At 44.8% G+C, this 24,022-nt stretch overlaps 1 protein-coding gene across 1 annotated transcript; it reads left to right on the forward strand.

The window, feature by feature from the left end:
• The first annotated feature begins 209 nt into the window (after nt 1-209).
• On the forward strand, nt 210-22,819 carry LARP6 (La ribonucleoprotein 6, translational regulator). Its single transcript, XM_068966335.1, has 3 exons — nt 210-409; nt 15,969-16,179; nt 21,445-22,819. The coding sequence occupies exons 1-3, from the start codon at nt 210-212 to the stop codon at nt 22,510-22,512; spliced, it is 1,479 nt and encodes a 492-aa protein (XP_068822436.1). The 3' UTR covers nt 22,513-22,819.
• The last annotated feature ends 1,203 nt before the right edge of the window (nt 22,820-24,022 follow it).

Genomic DNA, 24,022 nt, shown 5'->3' on the forward strand with positions numbered 1-24,022 from the left:
GGAGCGTGCCTTCCCCTGCGCGGCCCCGCCTGCGCGGGCGCACGGGGTGGCGGCTGCGGCGCGGGGCGGGGCGCCGCGACCCCCGTCCTTCCCCGGCCGAGCGCTCGCGCCGCCCCCGCCCCTCGTCGCATTAGCCGCCGCCCGGCTGGCTCGGCCTGTCGGCGGCGCGGGGATCCGGCCGCGCCGCACTCCCGGCCGGCCCGCGAGCCATGGCCCAGCCCGGCGAGGAGACTCTGCCAGGGCCCGAGACCGCGGTGCAGATCCGCGTCGCCATCCAGGAGGCCGAGGACGTGGAGGAGCCGGAGGACGAGGAGGAGGGGGCGGAGGCGCGGGGCGCCGGGGACCCGGCTCGGTACCTCAGTCCGGGCTGGGGCAGCGCCAGCGAGGAGGAGCCGAGCCGCGGGCACAGGTAGGCGCGGCCCGGGCCCGGGTGGTAGCCGCCGACCCCGAGTCCTGGCCGAAGCCGAGTTGGGGGGCCACAACTCCGCGGGCACGGCGGGTCGTCGGCCCGGGCGCTGCCCCGGGCCGTCCCGCGGAGTCGGAAGCGGCTCTGGGCGGTCGTCGGTGCCCGGGTCCGCATTCCGGGAATCCTACCAAGACTCCCGGGGCTGGCGGCGGGGATCTGAGGGGCCTGGACGTGGGCATGCTCTGGGACCCGGGGAACGTCCTTCCTGGCCAGCCTCGCCATCTTCTCTCCAGAGGAGACTCTGCTTGCCGGCTGAGTTCAACCAAAGACCCTCCAAAAAAGCTAACCCAGCCCAGCCTTCACTTCCGGAGCCGCCCCACCTCCCCAGGAGAGTGGTCCCACCTAGCCTTCACTGCCACCGTTGCCCTGTGTGCTTCTCAGTCCGAATGGGGCTGGGGGTGGGGGGTGGGCAGGCCAGGCAGAGTTGACACTTGCTTCTGGGAGATCCGAGGACAGTTGATTTCATGGTGTAGAGAGCTCACGTGCCCCGATTTGGGATCAGTTCAGGGCATGCTGCTTCATCCTGCCCTGCTGGGGGATTCCCGTTTTCATTCACCTTCTGCAGATTTCTAAGCTTGCATCATCATCTTGCTGCCTTGGCGTGGGGTTCCTGGGTAATGGGTGGTCAGTCTAGCTCAAGAAACCACCTGTCTAACCTCCCCTCTGGGCCCTCATCTCTATTATCAGCCAGAGACCTTAGTTTTGTGTCCATTAACATCCAGGCCTTTCAGGACTGTGGTTTTTGTAACTGCTGTTGAAAGGAGATGCAGTGTGGAGCATCCATAGAAAGGAGGATAGGACAGTGCTAGAACTTGTAAATTCTGGGAAATTCCACGAGGCACTTCTTAAGAGCCCTCTTTCTTCAGGGACTCAGCGCACACACTTTGAGCTGTCAGAGCTCTGCAGCATCATTCCCTGGCAGGCACATGTTTACTTCATTGGGAGAGTAATCAAGGGTTTAAGAATACAGGGGCCAGAACTATTCCCTTTCACAACCTGATGTTTTCCTAGTGGAAGAGATCTGGGTTTAAGGACTCAGGGTTTCAGGGCTGTTCAGAGGTATTCTAGGAGGAAAGTCCAGCCCAGCTGTTTAGTGCAGGAAAGCTGGGCCATAGCAGATGACACAAGAGATAAGTACATAATATCAGTACTTAACTGTAAAGTCTGATTTAATCATTCGCTGAGCTCTGTCCTGAGTTGTTGGTTTTTTTCCCCTATTTTTTTGATTGCAGCATGTGGGATCTTAGTTCCCTGAGCTGGGGTTGAACCTGGGCCCCCTGCTGTGAAAGTGCCGAGTCCTAACCACTGAACCACCACGGAAGTCCCCATGCTGAGTATTGAGAGTATAAAAATAATGAGTCACTGACATCTCACAGTCTTAAAAAGGCAGCTACCTAGTCAAAATCATTTCAGAGTTTGTGTCAAATAGCCCAGAGTGACTTATTCTGCCGCCTTTATTTGCCTATGACTGTGGCAAAGAGCTGTCACATATCCTGGGGACTGCACGTTGAGACTGTACCGTTAGCAGGGATCAAAGCGCTCCTTATTTCCCTAGGGAGCCCTAGGAGAACACGGGCCCTTCTTTCAGGGGGCAGGGGCTTCTTATCCTTACCCCTAACGCTCTCCCTCCAGAGCCATCCTCTCTCCCAGCTCCAGGGGCTGGAGTGTCGTGGAGTATTCAGCCTGAACCCTCCTGCTGGCCGCTGGCATAGAGTTGCCCCCGGATGATCCCTGGGGCTCTTCAGGGTGGTGGAACTGACAGAGCCCAGCAGGCAAACACGAGAGCACAAGGAGAGTGCAGCCAAGAATAGGAACCACGCTGTCCCCTGTTTGGGCCAGCCTGGCACAGCAGCCGCCACTGCCCTTTATGAATACTTCTGGGCTCCCAGAGCCTGCAGGAAAAAGCGCAGGTTCCTAAACCTGCTGGTTGAGGTAGGCATCCACCCACATCATCCCTCAACCCATTGCTTCCTTCCCTGCCTGTTTTAACAATTCTTGCTCCCCAGTGCTGAGCCCCTCCAGAGCCCTGAACACGGGGTGCTGTTTTGTGTCCATGTATCTTTGCACTCCCACCTCTGATCCCTCTGATTAATTTCTAGTCACCTTAAGACTTTGCATCATCCCCACCATCCTCAGTCCCTACCCCAAAGCCGAGTTTGTGTTCTCTTCTTTGTGTTGTTTAGCACTCTGTACACACCACAGTGCTAATTTTGTCCCCCTCTTAAGAATATGAGCTCCATGAATTCAGGAACCACATCGACCTTGTTATCACTGTATCCTTAGCTCCCCAGCACAGCACCTGGCACCTAGTGGGTGCTCGGTAAATATCTGTTGAATGAATGAGGGTCTCTCTCATCACACTCACTCCAGGAAGTTGAGATAGTTGTGTGTTTCTCCTCTTCTAGACAGTGAGGTCTTTGAAGGTAGCAGTTTTGTGTTAATCTTCTTCATTTCCCCAATACCTAGCCCCAGTACCTGACTTATCCCTGGGGAACAGGGGAAAAATGGAATTAAGGAAAAATCTTTATAACCCCCAAATGTTCACTAGTCTTACCCCTCACCTTGCTTACTAAAAAAGTGTCTTTTCTCTTATTCTCACCTTTTTAACATAGAAAAATCAGACATAAATGTGAAAGAGAAGTAATGTGAGCATTTGTGTATCTGCCATCTAAATTAAACAGTTGTTAGTATTTTGCCATATTTGTTTGATGGATATATAATGTGTGTGATTTTTCCCTAAACTATTTGGAATTATGTTGTACACAAGATTTATCCCCTAAGTACTTCATTTTGTAGCTTTTAATAATGACATTTTCCTATAAAATCATGATACTGCTATTGCAACTAAGAAAATTAACCATTTTTGTTGTTATTCAGTCCCTCAGTCATGTCTGACTCTTTGAGACCCCATGGACTGCAGCATACCAGGCTTCCCTGTCCTTCCTGTCCTTCGCTATTTCCCCGTGCTTGCTCAAACTCATGTCCATTGAGTCGGTGATGCCATCCAACCATCTCATCCTCTGTCACCCACTTCTCCTCCTGCCCTTAATCTTTCCCAGCACCAGGATCTTTTCCATTGGGTTGGCTCTTTGCATCAGGTGGCCAAAGTATTGGAGCTTCAGCTTCATAACTACCCTAAATATAATCCCTAAAATAATCTGATAGCCAAGTTCCATATTCATGTTTTCCCTAATTGTCCCACATTACATTTTACAGCTGCTCTTTTCTTCTTCAAACCAGAACACAAGCCAGATCAAAACAGTCGCCTATTATCTCTCTTTAGAATCTTTTAATCTAGAGCATCTCCACTTTTTAAAATGGTTTCCTATTTTGGAAATAAGAGCCCAGGTGCCTTGATGACTGTTTCACTGTTTGAACTGATCTGGTTATGTTCTCATCCTCTAGCTTAACTTGCTCCTTTGTACCATGTGTTTCCCATGAGCTCAAGTTAGTGCTAAAGGATTGGTTAGATTCAGTTAAACATTTTGGCAAGAACAACTTATGGGCACTACCATGAACTTGTCCTATGACCACAGGCAGCATCCAGTATTTGTGATGCTAAATGACTTCTTGATTAAGGTGATCCCTCCATTGTGATTAACAACATCTGGGCTTCTTGTGAATTTTCTTTGACTTTTCACCTAATGGTGTTAGCATCCACTGATGATCAATGCTTACTTACTTGAGTCAGCTCATTGTAAATTACACATTGATGATTTTCTCATTTTATTATTCTTGGTACATTTATTAGCTGACATTCTTATGTAAAATAGAGCTCTCCCTGATCATCTGGGATTGAACAAGTGTTCCTCTTAAAGAGGCAAGCAGATGGGGAGGTGGGAGGGAGGTTCAAGAGGGAGGAGACATATACTTATGGCTGATTCGTGTTGTTGTATGGCAGAAACCAGCACAACATTTTAAAGCAATTATCCTGCAATTAAAAAACAAACAAACAAGAAAAAGAGGCAAGCAGAAATGAGCACTTCCTTTCCTTTTCCCCCTCAGCTTATTTCCCCCCTCATTTATTTTATTTAAAGTTTATTTAAGTTTATTTTTATTTTCTTCCAGTTTCATTGAGATATAATCGACTACAGCATTGTATAAGGTGTACAAAATAATGGTTTGACTTGCTTACATCGTGAGATGATTACCACAGTAAGTTTAGTGAATATCCATCATCTCATTAGATACAAAATTAAAGAAATAGAAAATAATTTTTTCCTTGTGATGAGAACTCTTAGGCTTGACTTTCTTAACATGTTTCATATGTAACATACAGCAGTGTTAATTATATTTATCATGTTGTACATTAGATCTCTCGTACTTATTTATCTTATAACTGGAAGTTTATTATCTTTTGACCACCTTCATCCAATTCCCCCTTCTCTCATCCGTCCTCTGCCGCTGGTAACCACAAGTCTAATTTCTTTTTCTGACTTTGTTAGCTTGTTTTTGAAGTATAATTAACCTCCAACACTATGTTATTCCCTGTTACACAGTGATTATAGTGATTCAGTGCTTCTGAACATTTCAAAATGATCACCACTTAGGTCTAGCTATCATCTCTCACCAAACAAAAATATTACATAATGATTAACTATATTCCCCATGCTGGACATTTCATACCCGTGACTCATTTATTTTGCAGCTGAAAGTTTGTACCTCTTCATCTCCCTCACCCGTTTCTCTCCTTCTCTGCCCCTCCCCTGCAGCCCTCAGTTTGTTCTCTGAATCTGTTTTGTTCTGTTCTGTCTGTTCACTTGTTTTTTAGCTTCTACATTTAAGTGAAATCATACAGTGTGTGTCGTTCTGTGTCTGACTTGTTTCATTTAGCGTAATACCCTCTAGTTCCATTCATGTTGCAAGTGAGAAGATTTTATTCTTTTTTTTTTAGTGATAGAACAATATGCCTCTGTGTGTGTGTATTCCTCATCTTCTTTATCTGTTCATCTGTTTATGGATACTTCGGTTGCTTCCATATCTTGGCTATTTTAAATTATGCTGTAGTGAACATAGAGGTGGATATATCTTTTATAATTAATATTTTCATTTTCTTCAAATAAATGCTCAGGAGTAGAATTGGTAGATCATATGGTAGTTCTATTTTTATTTTTTGAGGACTCTCCGTCTTGTTTTCCATAGTGGCTGTACCAACTTACCTTCCCATCAGTGGTGCACGAGGGTTCCTTTTTCTGCGTATCCTTGCCAACACTTGTTATTTGTTGTCTTTTTGATAATAGCCATTATGACAGCTGTTAGGTAATATCTTATTGTGGTTTTGATTTGTATGTCCCTGTAGTGATGCTGAGCATTTTTTAATGTGCCTGTCGGCCATCTCTGTGTCTTCTTTGCTTTCTGATACTAGATATTCCAGGCTTAATTTATACTTTTGTCATGATATGTATCCATTTCCACAGGAATCCCTGTTTTTCAAATACTAGGTGGGAGGTATTTAGAAACCAAGGCTTGGAATTAAAAGTGCTAATCTCTACTGGGGCATCATTACTTTCAAGTCCTTTCAATACAGCTAGGAAATATATTTTTAACAAAAAAGATTATATTGATAACTCCAATTCAGATTTAACATTTCAGGGTTTTTCCTTTATTTCTTTTTTTTTTTTTAATACTGAAAATCTGATTCTTGATAACATAACATTTACTTATTTGCATTGTCTTGCAAGAAGAAATAAGAAAGCCTTCTTCATTGATCAATGCAAAGAAATAGAGGAAAACAACAGAATGGGAAAGACTAGAGATCTCTTCAAAAAAATTAGAGATACTAAGGGAATATTTCATGCAAAGATGGGTTCGATAAAGGACAGAAATGGTATGGACCTAACAGAAGCAGAAGATATTAAGAAGAGGTGGCAAGAATAAACTGAAGAACTGTACAAAAAAGATCTTCACGACCCAGATAATCATGATGGTGTGATCACTCATCTAGAGCCAGACATCCTGGAATGTGAAGTCAAGTGGGCCTTGGAAAGCATTGCTATGAACAAAGCTAGTGGAGGTGATGGAATTCCAGTTGAGCTGTTTCAAATCCTGAAAGATGATGCTGTGAAAGTGCTGCACTCAATATGCCAGCAAATTTGGAAAACTCAGCAGTGAACACAGGACTGGAAAAGGTCAGTTTTCATTCCAATCCCAAAGAAAGGCAATGCCAAAGAATGCTCAAACTACTGCACAATTGCACTCATCTCACACGCTAGTAAAGTAATGCTCAAAATTCTCCAAGCCAGGCTTTAGCAATGCGTGAACCATGAACTCCCTGATGTTCAAGCTGGTTTTAGAAAAGGCAAAGGAACCAGAGATCAAATTGCCAACATCTGCTGGATCATGGAAAAAGCAAGAGAGTTCCAGAAAAAACATCTATTTCTGCTTTATTGACTGTGCCAAAGCCTTTGACTGTGTGGATCAGAATAAACTGTGGAAAATTCTTCAAGAGATGGGAATACCAGACCACCTGACCTGCCTCTTGAGAAATCTGTATGCAGGTCAGAAGCAGCAGTTAGAACTGGTCATGGAACAACAGACTGGTTCCAAATAGGAAAAGGAGTACGTCAAGGCTGTATATTGTCACCCTGCTTATTTAACTTATATGCAGAGTACATCATGAGAAACACTGGACTGGAAGAAACACAAGCTAGAATCAAGATTGCCTCAGAAATGCAGATGACACCACCCTTATGGCAGAAAGTGAAGAGGAACTAAAAAGCCTCTTGATGGAAGTGAAAGAGGAGAGTGAAAAAGTTTGCCTAAAGCTCAACATTCAGAAAACGAAGATCATGGCATCTGGTCCCATCACTTTATGGGAAGTAGGTGGGGAAACAGTGTCAGACTTTTTTGGGGGGGCTCCAAAATCACTGCAGATGGTGATTGCAGCCATGAAATTAAAAGACACTTACTCCTTGGAAGAAAAGTTATGACCAACCTAGATAGTATATTCAAAAGCAGAGACATTACTTTGCCGACTAAGGTCCATCTAGTCAAGGCTATGGTTTTTCCTGTGGTCATGTATGGATGTGAGAGTTGGACTGTGAAGAAGGCTGAGCGCCGAAGAATTGATGCTTTTGAACTGTGGTGTTGGAGAAGACTCTTGAGAGTCCCTTGGACTGCAGGGAGATCCAACCAGTCCATTCTGAAGGAGATCAGCCCTGGGATTTCTTTGGAAGGAATGATGCTGAAGCTGAAACTCCAGTACTTTGGCCACCTCATACAAAGAGTTGACTCATTAGAAAAGACTCTGATGATGGGAGGGATTGGGGGCAGGAGGAGAAGGAGACGACAGAGGATGAGATGGCTGGATGGTATCACTGACTTGATGGATGTGAGTCTGAGTGAACTCCAGGAGTTGGTGATGGACAGGGAGGCCTGGCGTGCTGCGATTCATGGGGTCGCAAAGAGTCGGACATGACTGAGCGACTGAACTGAACTGAACTGAACAGTATGTAAAAATGATTTAAAATATAATACTAAATAGCAGTATGAATAATAAAATCACTGAGCATACTTGCCCTTCATTTAACAAACAAAACGTCTAGGTTTCTTTCTCTCTGTGATGTTTCAGGGCCATTGCACAAGGCTCTTTTCCCTTGTTCTGGGTGATGTTAATAGAAGCTTTTATTAATGCCAATTGTTTGCCAAGGTTGTAACCATGTACCTTGTATACATTATCTCTGCTCCGCACCACAAACCATTATTTAGACATGGAGGGACATTCACTTGCTATACTTTTCCTAGGCCCTAGGAAATACGCCAGAACAGCACAGCAGAAGACAGGATTAGAGAGGAAGGAAGGTCCTGATCTCTGTAATAAATATGTAGGAACCCATGGGCCAGCCATACATAGCATGGAGCCTTTCCATCTCCAGTGGATCTTCCCAACCCAAGGATCAAACCCACATTGCAGGCAGATTCTTTACCATCTGAGCCCCCAGGGTTGTTCCTCCAAATAATTTACAAATATAATAAATATTTCACCACTGGTCTGTGCAGCCCAGTTATCTGTTTAAAATGTATCCTTTATTTCTATGCTTTGTTTCCATTTCTAGCAGGTTTACAGTCATAATATAAGAACTCATCACCGCTCCCAATTTATAATGCTTTATTTAAAGCAAAACAATAATGTTAAGCATAAAACTTTTTCACAGTGAAACCCACTAATGACATATTCACTAGGAACCATACTTTATCTCTAAAAGAATACTGATAAGTGATTTGCCCATACAAAAACAATTCGTCTTACCTTGGTGATGATAAATTTCTGCTATGTTCTAGACTCTGGGTAGAATGAGGAAAATCAATATGAATCCTGCCATCCCAGAACTTAGAGCTCAGGACACTAATATATGCACACAAGTAGCTCTAATACAAGTAGACACAAGTACTTGGAGAAGTTGAAATTGTTTTCTTCCTGGGAGAGTTGTATTTGTGATGGATCTTGATGTGTGGCTAGGATTCAGACCTGAGATAGAGGGGTATTCAAGGAGATAGGAGCTGCATGCACAAAGGCATAGAGTCCAGAAAGCTTGTGCTACTTACAGGGAACTATAAGTCTTTTATTTGCTTCAAAGGATCTGCATGAAAGTAGACAGAAGTAAATTTGGAAGCTGGCTATAGCCAGATTCTAAGTGCATCTGAATAAAGAGCTAAGGATTTGTGCTCTTATTTAATAAGAAATAGAAAAATTATTAGTATTAATGCAGAGCAGTGTATTTTATACCTGGTCTTGAAAACGTATAATAAGACACAAAATAGAAGAGACTGTAGCCCAAAAGACAACAGGAGGTGGCGGGAGCCTAGAAAGGCTGTTGTAGGCAACTGTGCAGAGGATACAACAGTGAAAAGGGATGCTGATATCTGAGAGGTAATTGAAATTCTTCCTATAGAACCGTTGCCCAGTCTCTCTGCTTGTCAGTGAGAGATAGCAAGCAACCTGCCCTTTACTTCCCAGGGAAAAAGAAACCGGATAATTTTCTAAAGGAATTGAATGAACTACGTGGTGATCTAGGGCTGCTAAGATAGAGCTGGCACCTGTTAATAAGGCTCCTCCTTAATGATTCCCTTCCTGCTCACTCCGAAGCAAAGTCTGCCATTTGGCATGCCTCAACCACATATGTAGAGCCAGCTACGGAAGAAAAGTAACAGGAGTATACAGCAAGAGGAGCCTCACATCTCAGGCCTTCATTCTTCAAAATGAATGGCTATGGAACCATAGTTCCATACTCCTTATATGTGGACTTCTTTCCAAGGTGTACAGTATGGAAAGGGAGAAAAAGGAGTCATTTTAGCCTGGAGTCACCTGACAAATACTTACGTCAACCGGGTGATCAGGGTCAGCATCCACAATAATCAGTCATGCTGATAGTATGTACCATGTGACGTGATAAGAATGGAAATTCACATGTGTGGTCCTCTTCCCAAAAACTCAGGTCCCCGGTCTAAGCATGAGAAAAATATCAGACAAATCTGAATTGAGGGACATTCTACAATATACCTGACCAATACTCCTCCACATTGTCAAGGACATCAAAAGTGAGGAAAGTCTGAGAAAGTGTCATAGCCAAGAGAAAAGAGTCACAGTCATTAAATGTAGCATGGGATGAAATCTTGAAACAGAAAAAGGATATCCGGTAAAAACTAAGGAAATTTGAATAAAGTATGGACTTTAATTATAATGTATCAATACTAGTTCATTAGCGGTACCATACTAATGCAAGATAATAATAGGAGAATTCTGGTGTTGGATATATGGGAATTCTATGCTATTTTCACCAGTTTTCTAAATTCTAATCTAAAACTATTCTAAAATAAGTTCATTTAGAAAAACTCTTTAGAAGAAAAAGATGACTTGTATACCTGTCATGTGAAGGGAATCAATGACATGAAAATTAAATGGAAAAACTGACCCCAGGGGATATAGAGGCAACACTGTTGAAACAAAGGAAACTTAAGAATGACATATACTCCAGTTAGTGCCCCCAGAGAATTTAAGATATGTGTCCATGAAACAGCAACAGGACCGTGTGTGAAATAGATAGTGAAGGGGAAGCTGCTGTATAGCAGAGACAGCTCAGCTCGGTGCTCTGAGATGACCTGCAAGGGTGAGTTGGGGAGAGGGTGGGAGGGAAACCCCAGAGGGAGGGGAATATGTTTAAATATGGCTGGTTCACCTTGTTCTACAGCAGAAACCAGCACAACATTGTAAAGCAATTATACTCCAATTTGAAAAAGAGAAATAAGACATACATGTAAAAACAGGATGCTGTTAAAAAGGAACAGCCTAGAAATAAAGAACATTTTTAAAGACTAAATAATTACTGAAATTTTAAAATTCATTGGAAAAGGTTAGAAAATAATGTCAAAGAAATCTCTTAGCATGTCTTTGATATACATTCAAAGACAAAATATGAGCGAAAATAATAGATGTGGAGGATGAACCCAAGTAGCCAACTAACAGTATTTTAAGAAAAGAAGTGTAATCTTAGCAAATGCCTTCTCCCTGTGGTGACCAGTGTTTATGTAGTCATAATATTAATAGTAACCTACAACTGATTGACTTTTAAGTGTTTACTGACTATAGACAAAGCATGAAATAGTAGTTCTGGAAGAGACAGTAAATATTAAGAACCATGATGCTAGGAAATAAAGGCACATCTGATAAAATTTGGGAAGTTGGAAATCTAAGAAGAGATGAAGGAAAAGGAGAGATAATAATGTGCACATTGTATGTTATGAGGAATTGAGAAATATTTTTTAATGTTGGTGGAATAAGAAACAGAATTTTAAGTATATTATTTAAAAACACAGGGAAGGCTAATAGAAAAAACCAAAAATAGCATAAAATTTGACCCCCTGAAATCCTTATTTTGTATAATAGGACGTGAATAGAGAACTTTGGAAATTGCCGAGTGGTATGTAGGGCTGTGAACTTAGAGAACTATAAGGAGCTCTTTAGAAATTAAGTGGTTGAACACAGGTTGCATCTAGGAAGGGGTGGAGTGAGAGATTCTTGCTTTCTCTCCAGGTTCTCTACTATTTTGATTTTTTCTATATATATGTATTACTTTAATTGTAAGAATTATTTTTTATAAGCTATTAATAGGGTCCAAAGGAAAAGTAATGAGAACAGTTGGAATGAAAAAGAGAACAGATGGGAGACACTGCAGAATAAAATGAACACTTGATAATGACTCAATCTGGGGGCAAAAGAGAAGGCTGAAAAATGCATTTTAGGTTTTGAGTCTAAGCACAAGAGAAGAGAGTATAGGGAAAGCAGTGGGACAGTTTGGGAGGGAAGATACATGGTTACTGCAGGATCGTTGCACAATGATTAAAAAGTTGCCAGTGTTTGTATATAAAGACTATAAACTTCTTTAATGTTAGTGAAGGATACATGGTCTTTTGTGTTCAAAGGCTGTCACAAGAGCCAGGAAATAGTGCAGCAGGCTCCCATATTTAAACTAGGACTTCCTGCTCTTCCTTGATTCCCCTTGGGAGACGCATAGTTGCTCCTGACAGCACCCATGCCGAGGGAGGGGTCCTCTGAGTACAAGCAGCTCACCTCTGCACTTATACAGGGATTTGTTTTATCGCCTCCCAGTACTGCCCACATGCTCTGGGTTACTTGCTCACCAGGTGCCAATAACCTAGGAGTCCCTCCCAACACATTATGGATTATTTACTGAGAGACTGTGTGAAAATAAGATGAGCTGCCCATGTAGAATGTCTCCTGGTGAGCAGGCCTCGGCTTAGTCCTACCTGAGGCTGAGTTCTGCAGAAGGTGACAGTTTGATTCTGGGTATATTGATACTGAAGCAGTATCAGCCTATCCACATGGAAACATCTGGCCGGCAGTTGGGAACTGAGGAGTGGACTTGAGTGAGAGCAGGATGGAGGGGTGGGAGGAGAGGCAGACGAATCAGATGACCCAACCAGCAGCTAAAGTGTGGAGATCGCCAGGGGATAAAGAACCAAGGAAAGATTCTTGGGGAATACCTGCATTTAGAAATGGGAGGAGAAAGATAAACCTGAAAGGGCAGTCAAATGGGGAGAAAAACTAGAAAAGGACAACTCATATAATATAAGTCCGGAGGGAGACTGTCAAGAAGAAGGTGACCAACTGTGTCCCATCCCATAGCTGGGGGCGGGAGACTAAGATGGAGAAAAGGCACCTGGATAGAGCAAATGAATTTTGCTCTATGGTGGATGTCCAGACATGCAGATAAGCTTGAGGAAGGCCTGGGCAATCTGACTGGGTGAATTTTGTTTTCGCAGTCAAGTTGGAGGTAGAATCATCTGCAGAGAATAAAGTCTTCCCATGGGAATTGTGACCTTCGGAAGAATGGGAAGACCTAGCATAGGCACTGAGGAAACGGAGAAGGTGCATCACCTTCCTTCCATTCTGTTTTGTTTGCTGTGTTTTATTTGATTAGTGATATCATCAGCTGCTCTGGTTTGGGAGTAGGACTTCTTGGTCTGTGAGTCCTTTCGGTGGTCTGGTCACCTCTGATATTAGCCATTTGTCATAACTTTGGTCATTTTGCTTATACCCCTGAGTCCACCCAGAACTCCTCGCTGGTCATTATCGCACACATCACCACGTTTCCTGCTGCTTATTGTCACTCTTGCCAGCTGGACCTAGAATTTCCTATGCATTTGTAGTTATTTTACCTGGTATATTCAACCTCTATTTTAACTATTGTCTAGGGCATAAACTTTCTCTAAAATGAAAATTTATCTTTCCATCTTGCATTACCTTTTTCATTTCTTTGTCTCGCTGATACTTTTCCTGTGGCATGTTTTGAAGACCTCTTTTCTCAGTGTTGTTTACTATCCTAGTATTTGGCTGTAAGTAGGAGAAAACCCAACTAACAAGTGAATTAAACAGAATTTTATCTTTCTCTCATAATAATAGTTCTGCAAGTAGTTAGTTATATCAGTTGGTTCAGTAACTTGGTAATGTCAGAAAACCAATAATGAAAATAAACCAGACCAAGCTGATTCTCTTGGCCTTTTCCTTATGGTAGGAAAATTGCTGCTATTGCTCCAACCATTACATCCACACTCAAAACAGATAAAAGGGGAAGGAACAAGGCCAAGAGATGTTCACTGGTATGTTATTAGCCATAACATGACAAATGGCTGCCATGTGTAAGAGAGATGGGAAAGTGAGCATTTAGTTTTTATAGCCTCCATAGTACAGGAGGGTAAGTGAGAAAGAGTTTGCTGTTAAATGTCAGGTGAGTCAGACTGGTGTCTGCCCCAGGTGCCCTTTAGGACTTCTGAAATATTCAGCTTATCTGCTTAAGCTGCACTTGACCTGTTGTCTCTAATGGGCTGCCTTAGTGTATGCTCCTAGTTTATCATCACGTTTTTAAAAAGCCTTTCTAAAAAACATACTCTTAAAGTTGGTCTCTCTGTTTTTTTTTTCCCTTTACAAAGGTACACATTTGTCTTGTGACATCAGTAAGGTATTTTAAAAAACCACTTCCAAACTATCTACAGGCAAATAAATAAAACACTTCATTTTTAAAATCAACCAATGTCTGTTATTTAAGCTGAATATAATTTCTGAATTTGAAAAATTAAGATAGATTTATTTAGTTTTTTCCTCTCCTGCCAGGATATTTGATTTTTGTTCTTATTTTGACTCTTACACAGTTCCTTTTCTTTTTAAGGTTGTGAGCCAGTGAAAATTTTACTGAAGTTGAAGGACTTATGTGTATGAATCTTTTTTGACTATCAACTGTTACCTTCATAGAGTCTTTTACTTTACGAGCCCCATTTTTAATTGGTTGATTATTTATTTGAACTCTCTAAGCCCTTTTGGAGAAGGAAATGGCAACTTACTCCAGTATTCTTGCCTGGAAAATCCCATGGACAGAGGAACCTTGCAGGCTACAGTCCACGGGGTCACAAAGAGTCGGACACGACTGAGCGACTGAGCATGCATGCGCCCACCGAGCCCTTTGGGGAGCCTGGCAAGTTCCCCCAACACACTGGAAGCGCCTTGTTTACTTTAGAAAGACTAGGATGATTTGGGGGATTAGGCATGTGCCTCCATCGCAAGAGATGCTCTCTCTGCTCAGAACATGTTGACAGAAGTCCTGGGTCTGATGGTTAATGTTACTAGACATCAAGCTGCCACAAAGGAGAGCAGTTCTTTTTCTTTTCTCTGGAAGTGATTTTTAACCAATCCTTTGTATTGAATTATAAATACAGTGTTTATATAATATATAATTTGGTAATTAAATATACAAAAGAGAACTCAACTTTTGATAACTTCTAATAATGGTGTCAACTATGATATGGATAACCAGAAATTCCTTAAAATATTACAAAGATTTTGTAGTCTCTTCATGAAATATTGGCCTTCTTAAAAGAGCTTTGCCCCAGTACTTCTTTGCCTAGTCCTCCTTTGCTAATATTCTGGGAGAGAGGGAGAGGAAGTGTGTCCAGGTGGAGCTGCTGGGGAAGGGGATTCATTTAAAGGGGCCCCAGTGAATGAGATTGTTTCCAGATTCCATGCAGTGTCCCAACAAAATATGGAAGGTATCATCTGAGCTGACTTTGGAGACAGAAAATTTGAGTTTTAATCCTTTATCTGGCACTTACGAATGAATAAATGAATGTATTACTTACTGAGCTGTCAGGGTATTCGTAGATATTTCCACAAATTAATTAATCTTCGTACAATCCTATCAAGAAAGTGATAATCATGAATCCCGATTTACAGCTAATAAGTACTGAGGTGTGGCAGTGTTCCTTGCCTAAGTTAACTCAGCTAATAAATGTTGGTGTCAGGATTCAAACTCAGGCAGCCTAACTCTAGAACCCCAGGGCTCTTAGTCACTCTGCTAAACAGTCTTGTAGAAATAGGAATTTGTGTGGTAGAGTGGGGAGGGAAGAATAAGGAGGGTGTATGAAAAGCATGCTGTCAACGGCAGAGCAACATAAATGTTAATAGATGGTTAAACAAAAACTTGATTTCTTAGCTAGTTAGGGGCAAACTATCCCCCTGTGGCCATGTGATTCTCACCTCTGAGGAGTCCAGTTCAGATATGAGCCATCATAGTTTCCTGCAGCTGCTCTAACAAAGAGCCACAAACTGCGTGGCTTAGAAGAGCAGAAGTGTATTGCTTCAGAGTTCTGGAGGCTGGCAGTCCAAGATCAAGATGTCAGCGGGGGCTCGCTACCTCTTGAGGAGCTGGGAAGAGCCCGTGCAGGCCTGTCCCCTAACTTGTGGTGGTTGCTGGCGATCTTAGACACTCCGCGACCTCTGCCTTTGTTCATCCCCACATGGTATTCTCCCTACCCTGTGAGTGGAATAGGGCCCACCCCCCAGCTCTAGTATGATCTCATCCTTTCATTACATTTGCAAGACGTTTTTCCCAAATATCATCACACTCTGGCATATCGGGGGTTGAGACTTCCATGTAGGAAACTTAGGGAGATTAGAGTTCAACCCCTAACATTTCATGTCCCCTTCTGGTCTCAGTGGTGCCACGACGAGTGGGGGCGAGAATGAGCGTGACGACCTGGAGCAGGAGTGGCAGCCCCCGGACGAGGAGTTAATCAAGAAGCTGGTGGACCAGATCGAATTCTACTTTTCTGATGAAAACCTGGAGAAAGACGCCTTCCTGCTCAAGCACGTGAGGAGGAACAAGCTGGGATATGTGAGTGTCAAGCTGCTCACCTCCTTCAAAAAGGTGAGGCTTCATTCTCAGAAGCTGCTCTGAGGATTTCAGGGGTGCTGTGGGTTGTGGTTCTAAATATTTTTTACCCCCTTGAAACCTGATAACTAACAACTTTTTATTTCCTCTGAGCCCTGAAAAAGAGGGAAAAAAACGATCAAGAGAAGGGATTTGGGATCATTATTAAGAATGTCCTTCCAGAAACTACCCTGGTGGTCTAGTGGTTAAGAATCTGCCTTCCATTACAGGGGACACAGGTTCAATTCCCGGTTGGGGAACTCAGATCCCACTCGCCATTGGGCAACTAAGCCTGTGCTCTGCAACTAAGATCCTACACAACCAAATAAATAAATGAAAAGAATGTCCTCCTACACTATTGAAAGGGTCCTGGGTACTGAGACAAATCCCAGCTGGTAGCAGTTATGACATGACATTCCTTGTTCTTAGCAAAGTTCAAGGACTCTTGCTGGGCAGGTGGGTGGCTGGGAGGATGCTTTGCCAGGACAGGGGGGCTCAGAGGCCTTGAGAGACCCCTACCAGGCCTTGTTGTTGTTCAGTCGCTAAGTTTGTCTGAGTCTTTGCAACCCTGTGGACTGCAGCATGCCAGGTTTCCCTGACCTTCACTGTCTCCTGGAGGTTGCACAAGTTCATATCCATTGAGTTGGTGATGCTATCTAACCATCACATCCTCTGCCGCCCCCTTCACCTTTTGCCTTCAATCTTTCCCAGCATCAGGGGCTTTTCCAATGACTTGCCTCTTCGCATCAGGTGGCCAAAGTATTGGAACTTCAGCTACCAAGCCTAGAAATATATGAAATCTAAGCTCTTCATTTGTGGAATTGAGTAAATAAGAGGTTCAGGGAGCTCTGGGAGATGGGCCTTCTCCAAGACTCCAGCCACCTTTGCTGTGTAATGCCAACATCCTCATCTATTTCTCTGCTGTATAGATCCAACAACTGGGTTGTGCCTTTCCTACTTGTTGATGAGTTGACAGGCCAGTTTGAGTAAGAACTTGGTGTCTCCCTTGGGGGAAGTGTATTTACTAGAATGGAAAAGCCCGTGTGGCCTGTTGCATAACGGGATGTGTAACGAGTGGGTCCCAGCCTATGTTGCCGGTGTACTTGGTTAGAGAGCCCTGGAGAGGGCTTTCCTCCCAGAGTTCTTCTCTGCCTTGCCTGTTAGAATTCTCTGCCCTCTTCTCTTGATCTCTTTCCTTTATTCGTTCACCAAATGTATTTATTCTATATGCTGAGTGCTGTGTTAGGCATAGGATATACAGAATGAATATGGCATTCTCCATGCCCTGGCAAAGTCCAGTCAGAGAGAGAGACCAGTGAAGGATCACAGTATGACCATCAATAGATCACATCAAGAGATCACCATCAATGTAATCACAATAGACCATGAACCTGCAACAGAAAGAACAAAGTACTGTTTGGAGCTAAGTGTTCAGAACAGCTAACCCTGCGTGAAAGATTGAGAAGCCTTCCCAGAATTGGTGACATTGAAAAAGGATCTTGGAGGATGAGTAGGAGTTTTCAAGGTATAGGAGAAGGGAAGGGGCATTTCAGGCTATGAAGGAAAGCCTACTCTGCCTCCTCACAGTACTTCTGCCTCCAGATGTGAAGGAGATTTCCCCACACTAAGCAGTTCTGCGACACCAGCTGGATCTCCTGTGGTCTGACTCAGTTCTGGCACCATCTACCTGGAGGTGGCATCAGGCCCCACAGGTTAAGGATTCTGCACCCCTCTTCAGGTGCCAGTCACAAGTAGTGCATCCCCAGAATCCACAACTTCTGTCCAACCCAGCTACAAATCAGAGTTTCTGATGACTCTTTGGCTTTGATTATTTGCTACAACAGTGCACAGAACTTAGGAAAAAGCTTAATTACATTTACCAGTTTATTAAAGAATAAGGTAAAGGATACAGATGAACCTTCAGATGCAGAGACACATAGGGCAGAGTCTGGGAGGGTCCTGAATGTAGGAGTTTCTGCCCCCATGGAATTGGGCTATGACACCCTCCTGGTAGGTTAGATGTGTTCACCAGCCTAGAATCTCTCCAAACCTTTCGCGTTTGGACTTTTTATTGGGCCTTCATCAAGTCGTTACGATCAATTATAACTGCAGTTCCTGCCCCTCTCCTCTCTCTGGAGAACGGCAGGCTGCGCTGAAAGTTCCAAGCTTCGGATCATGACTGGTCTTTCTGGTGACCAGCCCCGCCCCATCCAAGAGCCCACCCAGAGTCACCTTATTAGAACAAAAGATGCTCCTGTGCTCCTGTGGTTGGTTAGTCACTGAGTCCTTTCCACCCCTTTTGGGACCCAGTGGACTGTAGCCAGGCTCCTCTATCCATGGGATTTTCCAGGCAAGAACACAGGAGTGGGTTGCCATTTCCTTCTCCAGGGGATCTTCCCGACCCAGGGATCGAACCCAGGTCTCCTGCATTGCAGGCGTATTCTTTACCACTGAAGCCTCTGGGAAGCTGCTTCCTGTGCTCTTATCACTCAGAAAGTTACGAAGGTCTCAGGAACTCAGTGCTAGTACCAGGGATGAAGACCAGATAAATATATTCCTTAGTATAAATCACAGTATCACACATGTCCAGAGAACAGTGAGCAAGCCCTCACATGGAAGTTGTTTGTGGGGGACCCCAAAATGGAGCAACCAGTGGACTCATCCTGTACCTTCCTTTTTTTCCTCCACAGGGACTCTTAAAGTGAGCCTAATTTTGTTTCATGCTTCCCACGTAGCTCAGTCAGTAAAGAATCTGCCTGCAATGCAGAAGACTTGTGTTCAATTCCTGGGTTGGGTAGATACCCTGGAGAAGGATCTGGCTCCCTACTCCAGTATTCTTGCCAGGAGAATCCCAGAGACAGAGGACCCTGGCAGGCTACAGTCCATGGGGTCGCAAGAGTCGGACACAACTTAGCGACGCACTTGACTTGTATTTTGTTTCACTTTTAAGCTTCTACTTAACTGAATCTGTTTAGGAGAGTTCGCCTCTGTTGAAAACTGGCTGCAGAATAGACACAGACTCCCCAACACCTCCAAAATAACATCAAGGATCTTTTTCATTCTAAAAGATTTCCTGCTAATCATAATAGGAAGTATATATGACAAAGGTAGGGGCTTCCCACAGAGAAGGCAGTGGCACCCCACTCCAGTACTCTTGCCTGGCAAATCCCATGGACGGAGGAGCCTGGTAGGCTGTAGTCCATGGGGTCACTAAGGGTCAGACACGACTGAGCGACTTCAGTTTCACTTTTCCCTTTCATGCATTGGAGAAGGAAATGGCAACCCACTCCAGTGTTCTTGCCTGGAGAATCCCAGGGATGGGGGAGCCTGGTGGGCTGCCATCTATGGGGTCACACAGAGTCGGACACGACTGAAGTGACTTAGCAGCAGCAGCAGCAGAGGCTTCCCAGGTGGCACTAGTGGTAAAGAACCCACCTGCCAGTGCAGGAGACGTAAGAAATGCAGATTTGATCCCTGGGTCAGAAAGATCCCCTGGAGGAGGGCATGGCAACCCACTCCAGTGTTTTTGTCTGGAGAATCGCATGGACAGAGGAGCCTGGTAGGCTATGGTCCATAGGGTCGCAAAGAGTCAGACGTGACTGAAGCAACTTAACGTGCACATGCATTACAAAGATAACTAATGGCAATCACAGAATTTCAAAAAGTCTTACCAAGCTCTAGTAATTGTACAAGGATGGCAGCTGCCTGGTTCTTCTTCCCAGATTGTACCTGGACACTCCTTCTCCAGGCTCACAGACCCAGGCTTGGGATGCTCGGTCCTAACGGAGGTTTTCTAGTGGCCCTGACTCCTGGCTTTGAGCAGCAGGTGCTGGGTCCTGCTTCTCTCTGGATTGGGCATGGTCTTCCAGCAGCTTCTGCAGCCCTCTCAGGCCAGGTTGCCCTGGCCTCCCCCAACACTCCTTGCCTGGTCTTCCCCTCGTCTCCTGAGTGCTCCCTCCCTGACCAGCAACAGACAAGGCTCCCCTGTGTTTCACCCCCACAGAGCCACCGTGTGGGTGTCCCGTGCCCCAGAACTGTCCCTTGGTCATTTTCTTCACGTTTTCTGGGTCCCTCGTTGACGCTGTCCACCTGAAGTCCAACCCTTTGCCTGGATCTGCTTCTCTCTGCCCTTGGTTCATGCCACCGTGATCAGCCCTGAGTCTGTTTGTAGGTGACTCGTGATTCCCAAACCCCAAGCCCCAGTCTGGGCCATTTCACCCAGAGGCCACAGGACAGTGGACAGTACCCTCTCCACAGGAGCTTGGCAGCACCAGTTCCCACACCTGCCCTGTTTGGGAGCCCTCCCTTCTTCGTTCCAGGAAGTTTCTGTTTGAGTCAGGGTGCCTCTGCCCACTCTCTGCACTGGCTCAGGTTACCCACCCCACCCACCTCCGCTGGTTCTTTGGGATGACTCATTCTCCATGGCATTCCCTTTACCGGAAGTGGGCCTCTTGAAAATTACTGTTTTACAGTATAAATATAGCTTCCCTGGGCTGTAGCATTGATACACACAATTTCCACTAAAAGAAGAGGAGTGAGGGACTGTTTCATCATTCTCCTTGACACCCAAGTAGGATTTAATTCCTCGTCGAAACAGCCCACATCATTTTCAGGAGATATTGAAAGATCTTTTGACACCTTCTGTGTATTAACTGCAGAAATACCACTTCAGAGAAGGATTCGAATGTTAAAATCTCCAGATGCTGTCAAAATGGTAGCATGTAATATTTGAAATATGGATACCACATAATATTTATCAAATACTCTGTGAGCTGGACACTGCCCTAAGTTTCATATAAATGTGTATCTGGGTATAGATATGTATATATTTCTCTATTCATTTAATTCTTGTGACAGTTCTATGAGGTAGGCAATATTAATATCTCCATTTTACAAATGAGAAAGTTGAGGTACTGAGAGACTGAATAAGTCTTCAGGTCTTACTGCCAGCCAGAGATGGACCTTGGAATTTCGTATCGAATAGAGTTGTTTTGGATTTAACCTCTCCACTCACACAGAATAGAATATTTCCATCACCTCAGAAAGATCTGTTGGACATGACTGCTCTAAACCATACTGTCTTGTTCATAATTATAGAAAGCGTGTTCGTTCACTCACTAGGTTTCTGAGTGCCTGCACACACCAGGTATGATTCCAGATCCTGGTGTTACTGGGGTAAGGAAAGGAGGGAGGGAGATTATAGAGGGCGCCAGGAGGACAAGGACGATAGGTACCATTTCCGATTTGCTCTGTGTTCTTCAGGTGAAACACCTTACCCGCGACTGGAGGACCACAGCTCACGCCTTAAAGTACTCAGTGACCCTGGAGTTGAACGAGGACCACCGGAAGGTGAGGAGGACCACCCCTGTCCCACTCTTCCCCAACGAGAACCTCCCCAGCAAGATGCTCCTAGTCTATGACCTCTACCTGTCCCCCAAGCTGTGGGCCCTGGCCACCCCCCAGAAAAATGGAAGGGTTCAGGAGAAGGTGATGGAACACTTGCTCAAGCTCTTCGGGACCTTCGGAGTCATCTCATCAGTGCGAATCCTCAAACCAGGGCGAGAGCTGCCCCCTGATATCCGCAGGATCAGCAACCGGTACAGCCAAGTGGGGACCCAAGAGTGTGCCATTGTGGAGTTCGAGGAGGTGGAAGCAGCCATCAAAGCCCACGAATTCATGATCACAGAGTCTCAGGGCAGGGAAAGCATGAAAGCTGTCCTGATTGGCATGAAGCCACCCAAAAAGAAACCATCCAAAGAGAAGAACCAGGACGAAGAACCCACCTCGAGCATCCACCTGAGCAAGTCCCTCAACAGGAGAGTCGAGGAGCTGCAGTACGTGGGGGACGAGTCTTCCGCCAACAGCTCCTCCGACCCTGAGAGCAATCCAGCATCCCCTATGGCTGGCCGGCGACATGCCGTTGCCAACAAGCTCAGCCCTTCCAGCCACCAGAATCTCTTTCTGAGCCCCAATGCCTCCCCGTGCTCAAGTCCTTGGAGCAGCCCCTTGGCTCAGCGCAAAGGGGTCTCCAGAAAATCCCCACTGGCCGAAGAAGGGAGGCCGAACACAAGCGCTAGTCCTGAGATCATCCGCAAGTGCACGGACTATTCCTCGGACAGCAGCGTCACTCCCTCTGGCAGCCCCTGGGTTCGGAGGCGCCGTCAAGCCGAGATGGGGCCGCAGGAGAAGAGCCCCCGAGCAAGTCCCCTGCTCTCTCGGAAGATGCAGACTGCAGATGGGCTACCTGTGGGGGTACTGAGGTTGCCCAGAGGCCCGGACAATACCAGAGGGTTCCATGGTGGACACGAGAGGAGCAGGGCCTGTGTATAAATACCTTCTAATTTTAATACCAGCTCCACTGAACATCGCCTTTGTTTTCAAGGTTCTGACAAATACCTGGCATGACATTGAATGAAATTAATATCCCCTTGGAAAGATTTTGTATACCTGTAGACCTCTTAATTTATATATTTGTAATATATATAACCTGCCTGGTATGCTCTGGTTTTAAGACCATCTTCTAGTTCAGAACACCCATTCCTCCCAGCATGACCATTATTTTGAATATGCCCAACTTGTGTGAATGGCTCTGCAGGGCTCTGGGACAGAGGCTGCCCAGAGAGGGCCTGGCAGTGGGTCTCTTCTTCGGGGCAGGATTCTTCTCTCCAGTGACTGAGCTGTCCTCAGTTGGCCATGCAGGGGCTTCCTGAATGCCCAAAGGAGTTCTGTTGTACAACAGCAACTAATTAAGCCAGTAGCATGGTGTTTTATATGACCAAATGTATGTTTCCTGTCAAGTGAATAAATAATAAAACACCTAACTGGGAGTGCTGGCTCTGAACCCATAGACTGTGCCTAAATGTGCATCTGACAAGGTGTGGGTGGTGTCATGAGGCTCCAAGGAGCTTAACAGAGACACAGTTCCTGAATGTGCCCCAGGGCTCTCCTTGGGGCTCCCGCCGCCTGAGAGGTCAGTGGAGTTTTGGCAGATGTTGTTCAGTCGCTGTTGTGCCCGACTCTTTGTGACTTCCTGAACTGCAGCACGCCAGGCTTCCCTGTCCTTCACCATCTCCCGGAGCTTGCTCAAACTCATGTCCTTTGAGTCAATGATGCCATCCAACCATCTCATCCTCTGTCACCCCCTTCTCCCCCTGTCCTCAATCTTTCCCAGCATCAGAGTCTTTTCCAGTGAGTCAGCTCTTCGCATCAGGTGACCAAAGTATTGGAGCTATCAGTCCTTCCAATGACTATTCAGGGTAGACCACCACAATCTCTCATCACAATGAATTGTACCCAACAAAGACAGCTTAGTATAGGCCAAATTCTCTAGATGTGGTGCCCAGACCAGCAGCATTGATGTCATCTGGGAACTTGTTAAGAATGCAAATTCTCAGGCTCTACCTCAGGCTGACTGAATCAAAAACTCTGGGAGAAGCGACTATATACCAATTAAAAAAAAACTTTTAAAGATGGTGGACAGTTTCAGCTATAAGATACATAAGTCCTGGGGATGCAATGTCCAGTCTGGTAACTGTAGGTAGTAATATCCTGTTGTATATTGGAAAGTTGTTAAGACTGTAGTAGTAGGATCAGAGCCATATTTCCTTCTTAGGAATAAAACCCATTTTTAATTTCAGAAGTGAAAGAAAAAACACCATAAAAATCCCTGGAAGAAGGGCTTGTAATCTGAATTTTAGCAAACCCTCCAGGTGACTCTGATGCACACTAGAATTTTAAGAGTGATTGGCATAGACAGTGGTTGTGGGACTTGAGGTCAGAGGTTCTGACTCCCATATTCGCAGCTAACTAGTTCTGTGACGTTAAGAGAGTTACTCGCCCC

Source organism: Capricornis sumatraensis, chromosome 2, assembly GCF_032405125.1.
Source record: "Capricornis sumatraensis isolate serow.1 chromosome 2, serow.2, whole genome shotgun sequence".
NCBI lineage: Eukaryota > Metazoa > Chordata > Mammalia > Artiodactyla > Bovidae > Capricornis > Capricornis sumatraensis.

Bases quoted from the DNA above. Each gene is read 5' to 3' on its own strand.
- LARP6 (XM_068966335.1), top strand. From the start codon at position 210: ATGGCCCAGCCCGGCGAGGAGACTCTGCCAGGGCCCGAGACCGCGGTG. The intron at 410-15,968 runs GTAGGCGCGGCC...TTCTGGTCTCAG, and splicing joins GAGCCGAGCCGCGGGCACAG to TGGTGCCACGACGAGTGGGG. The intron at 16,180-21,444 runs GTGAGGCTTCAT...TGTGTTCTTCAG, and splicing joins TGCTCACCTCCTTCAAAAAG to GTGAAACACCTTACCCGCGA.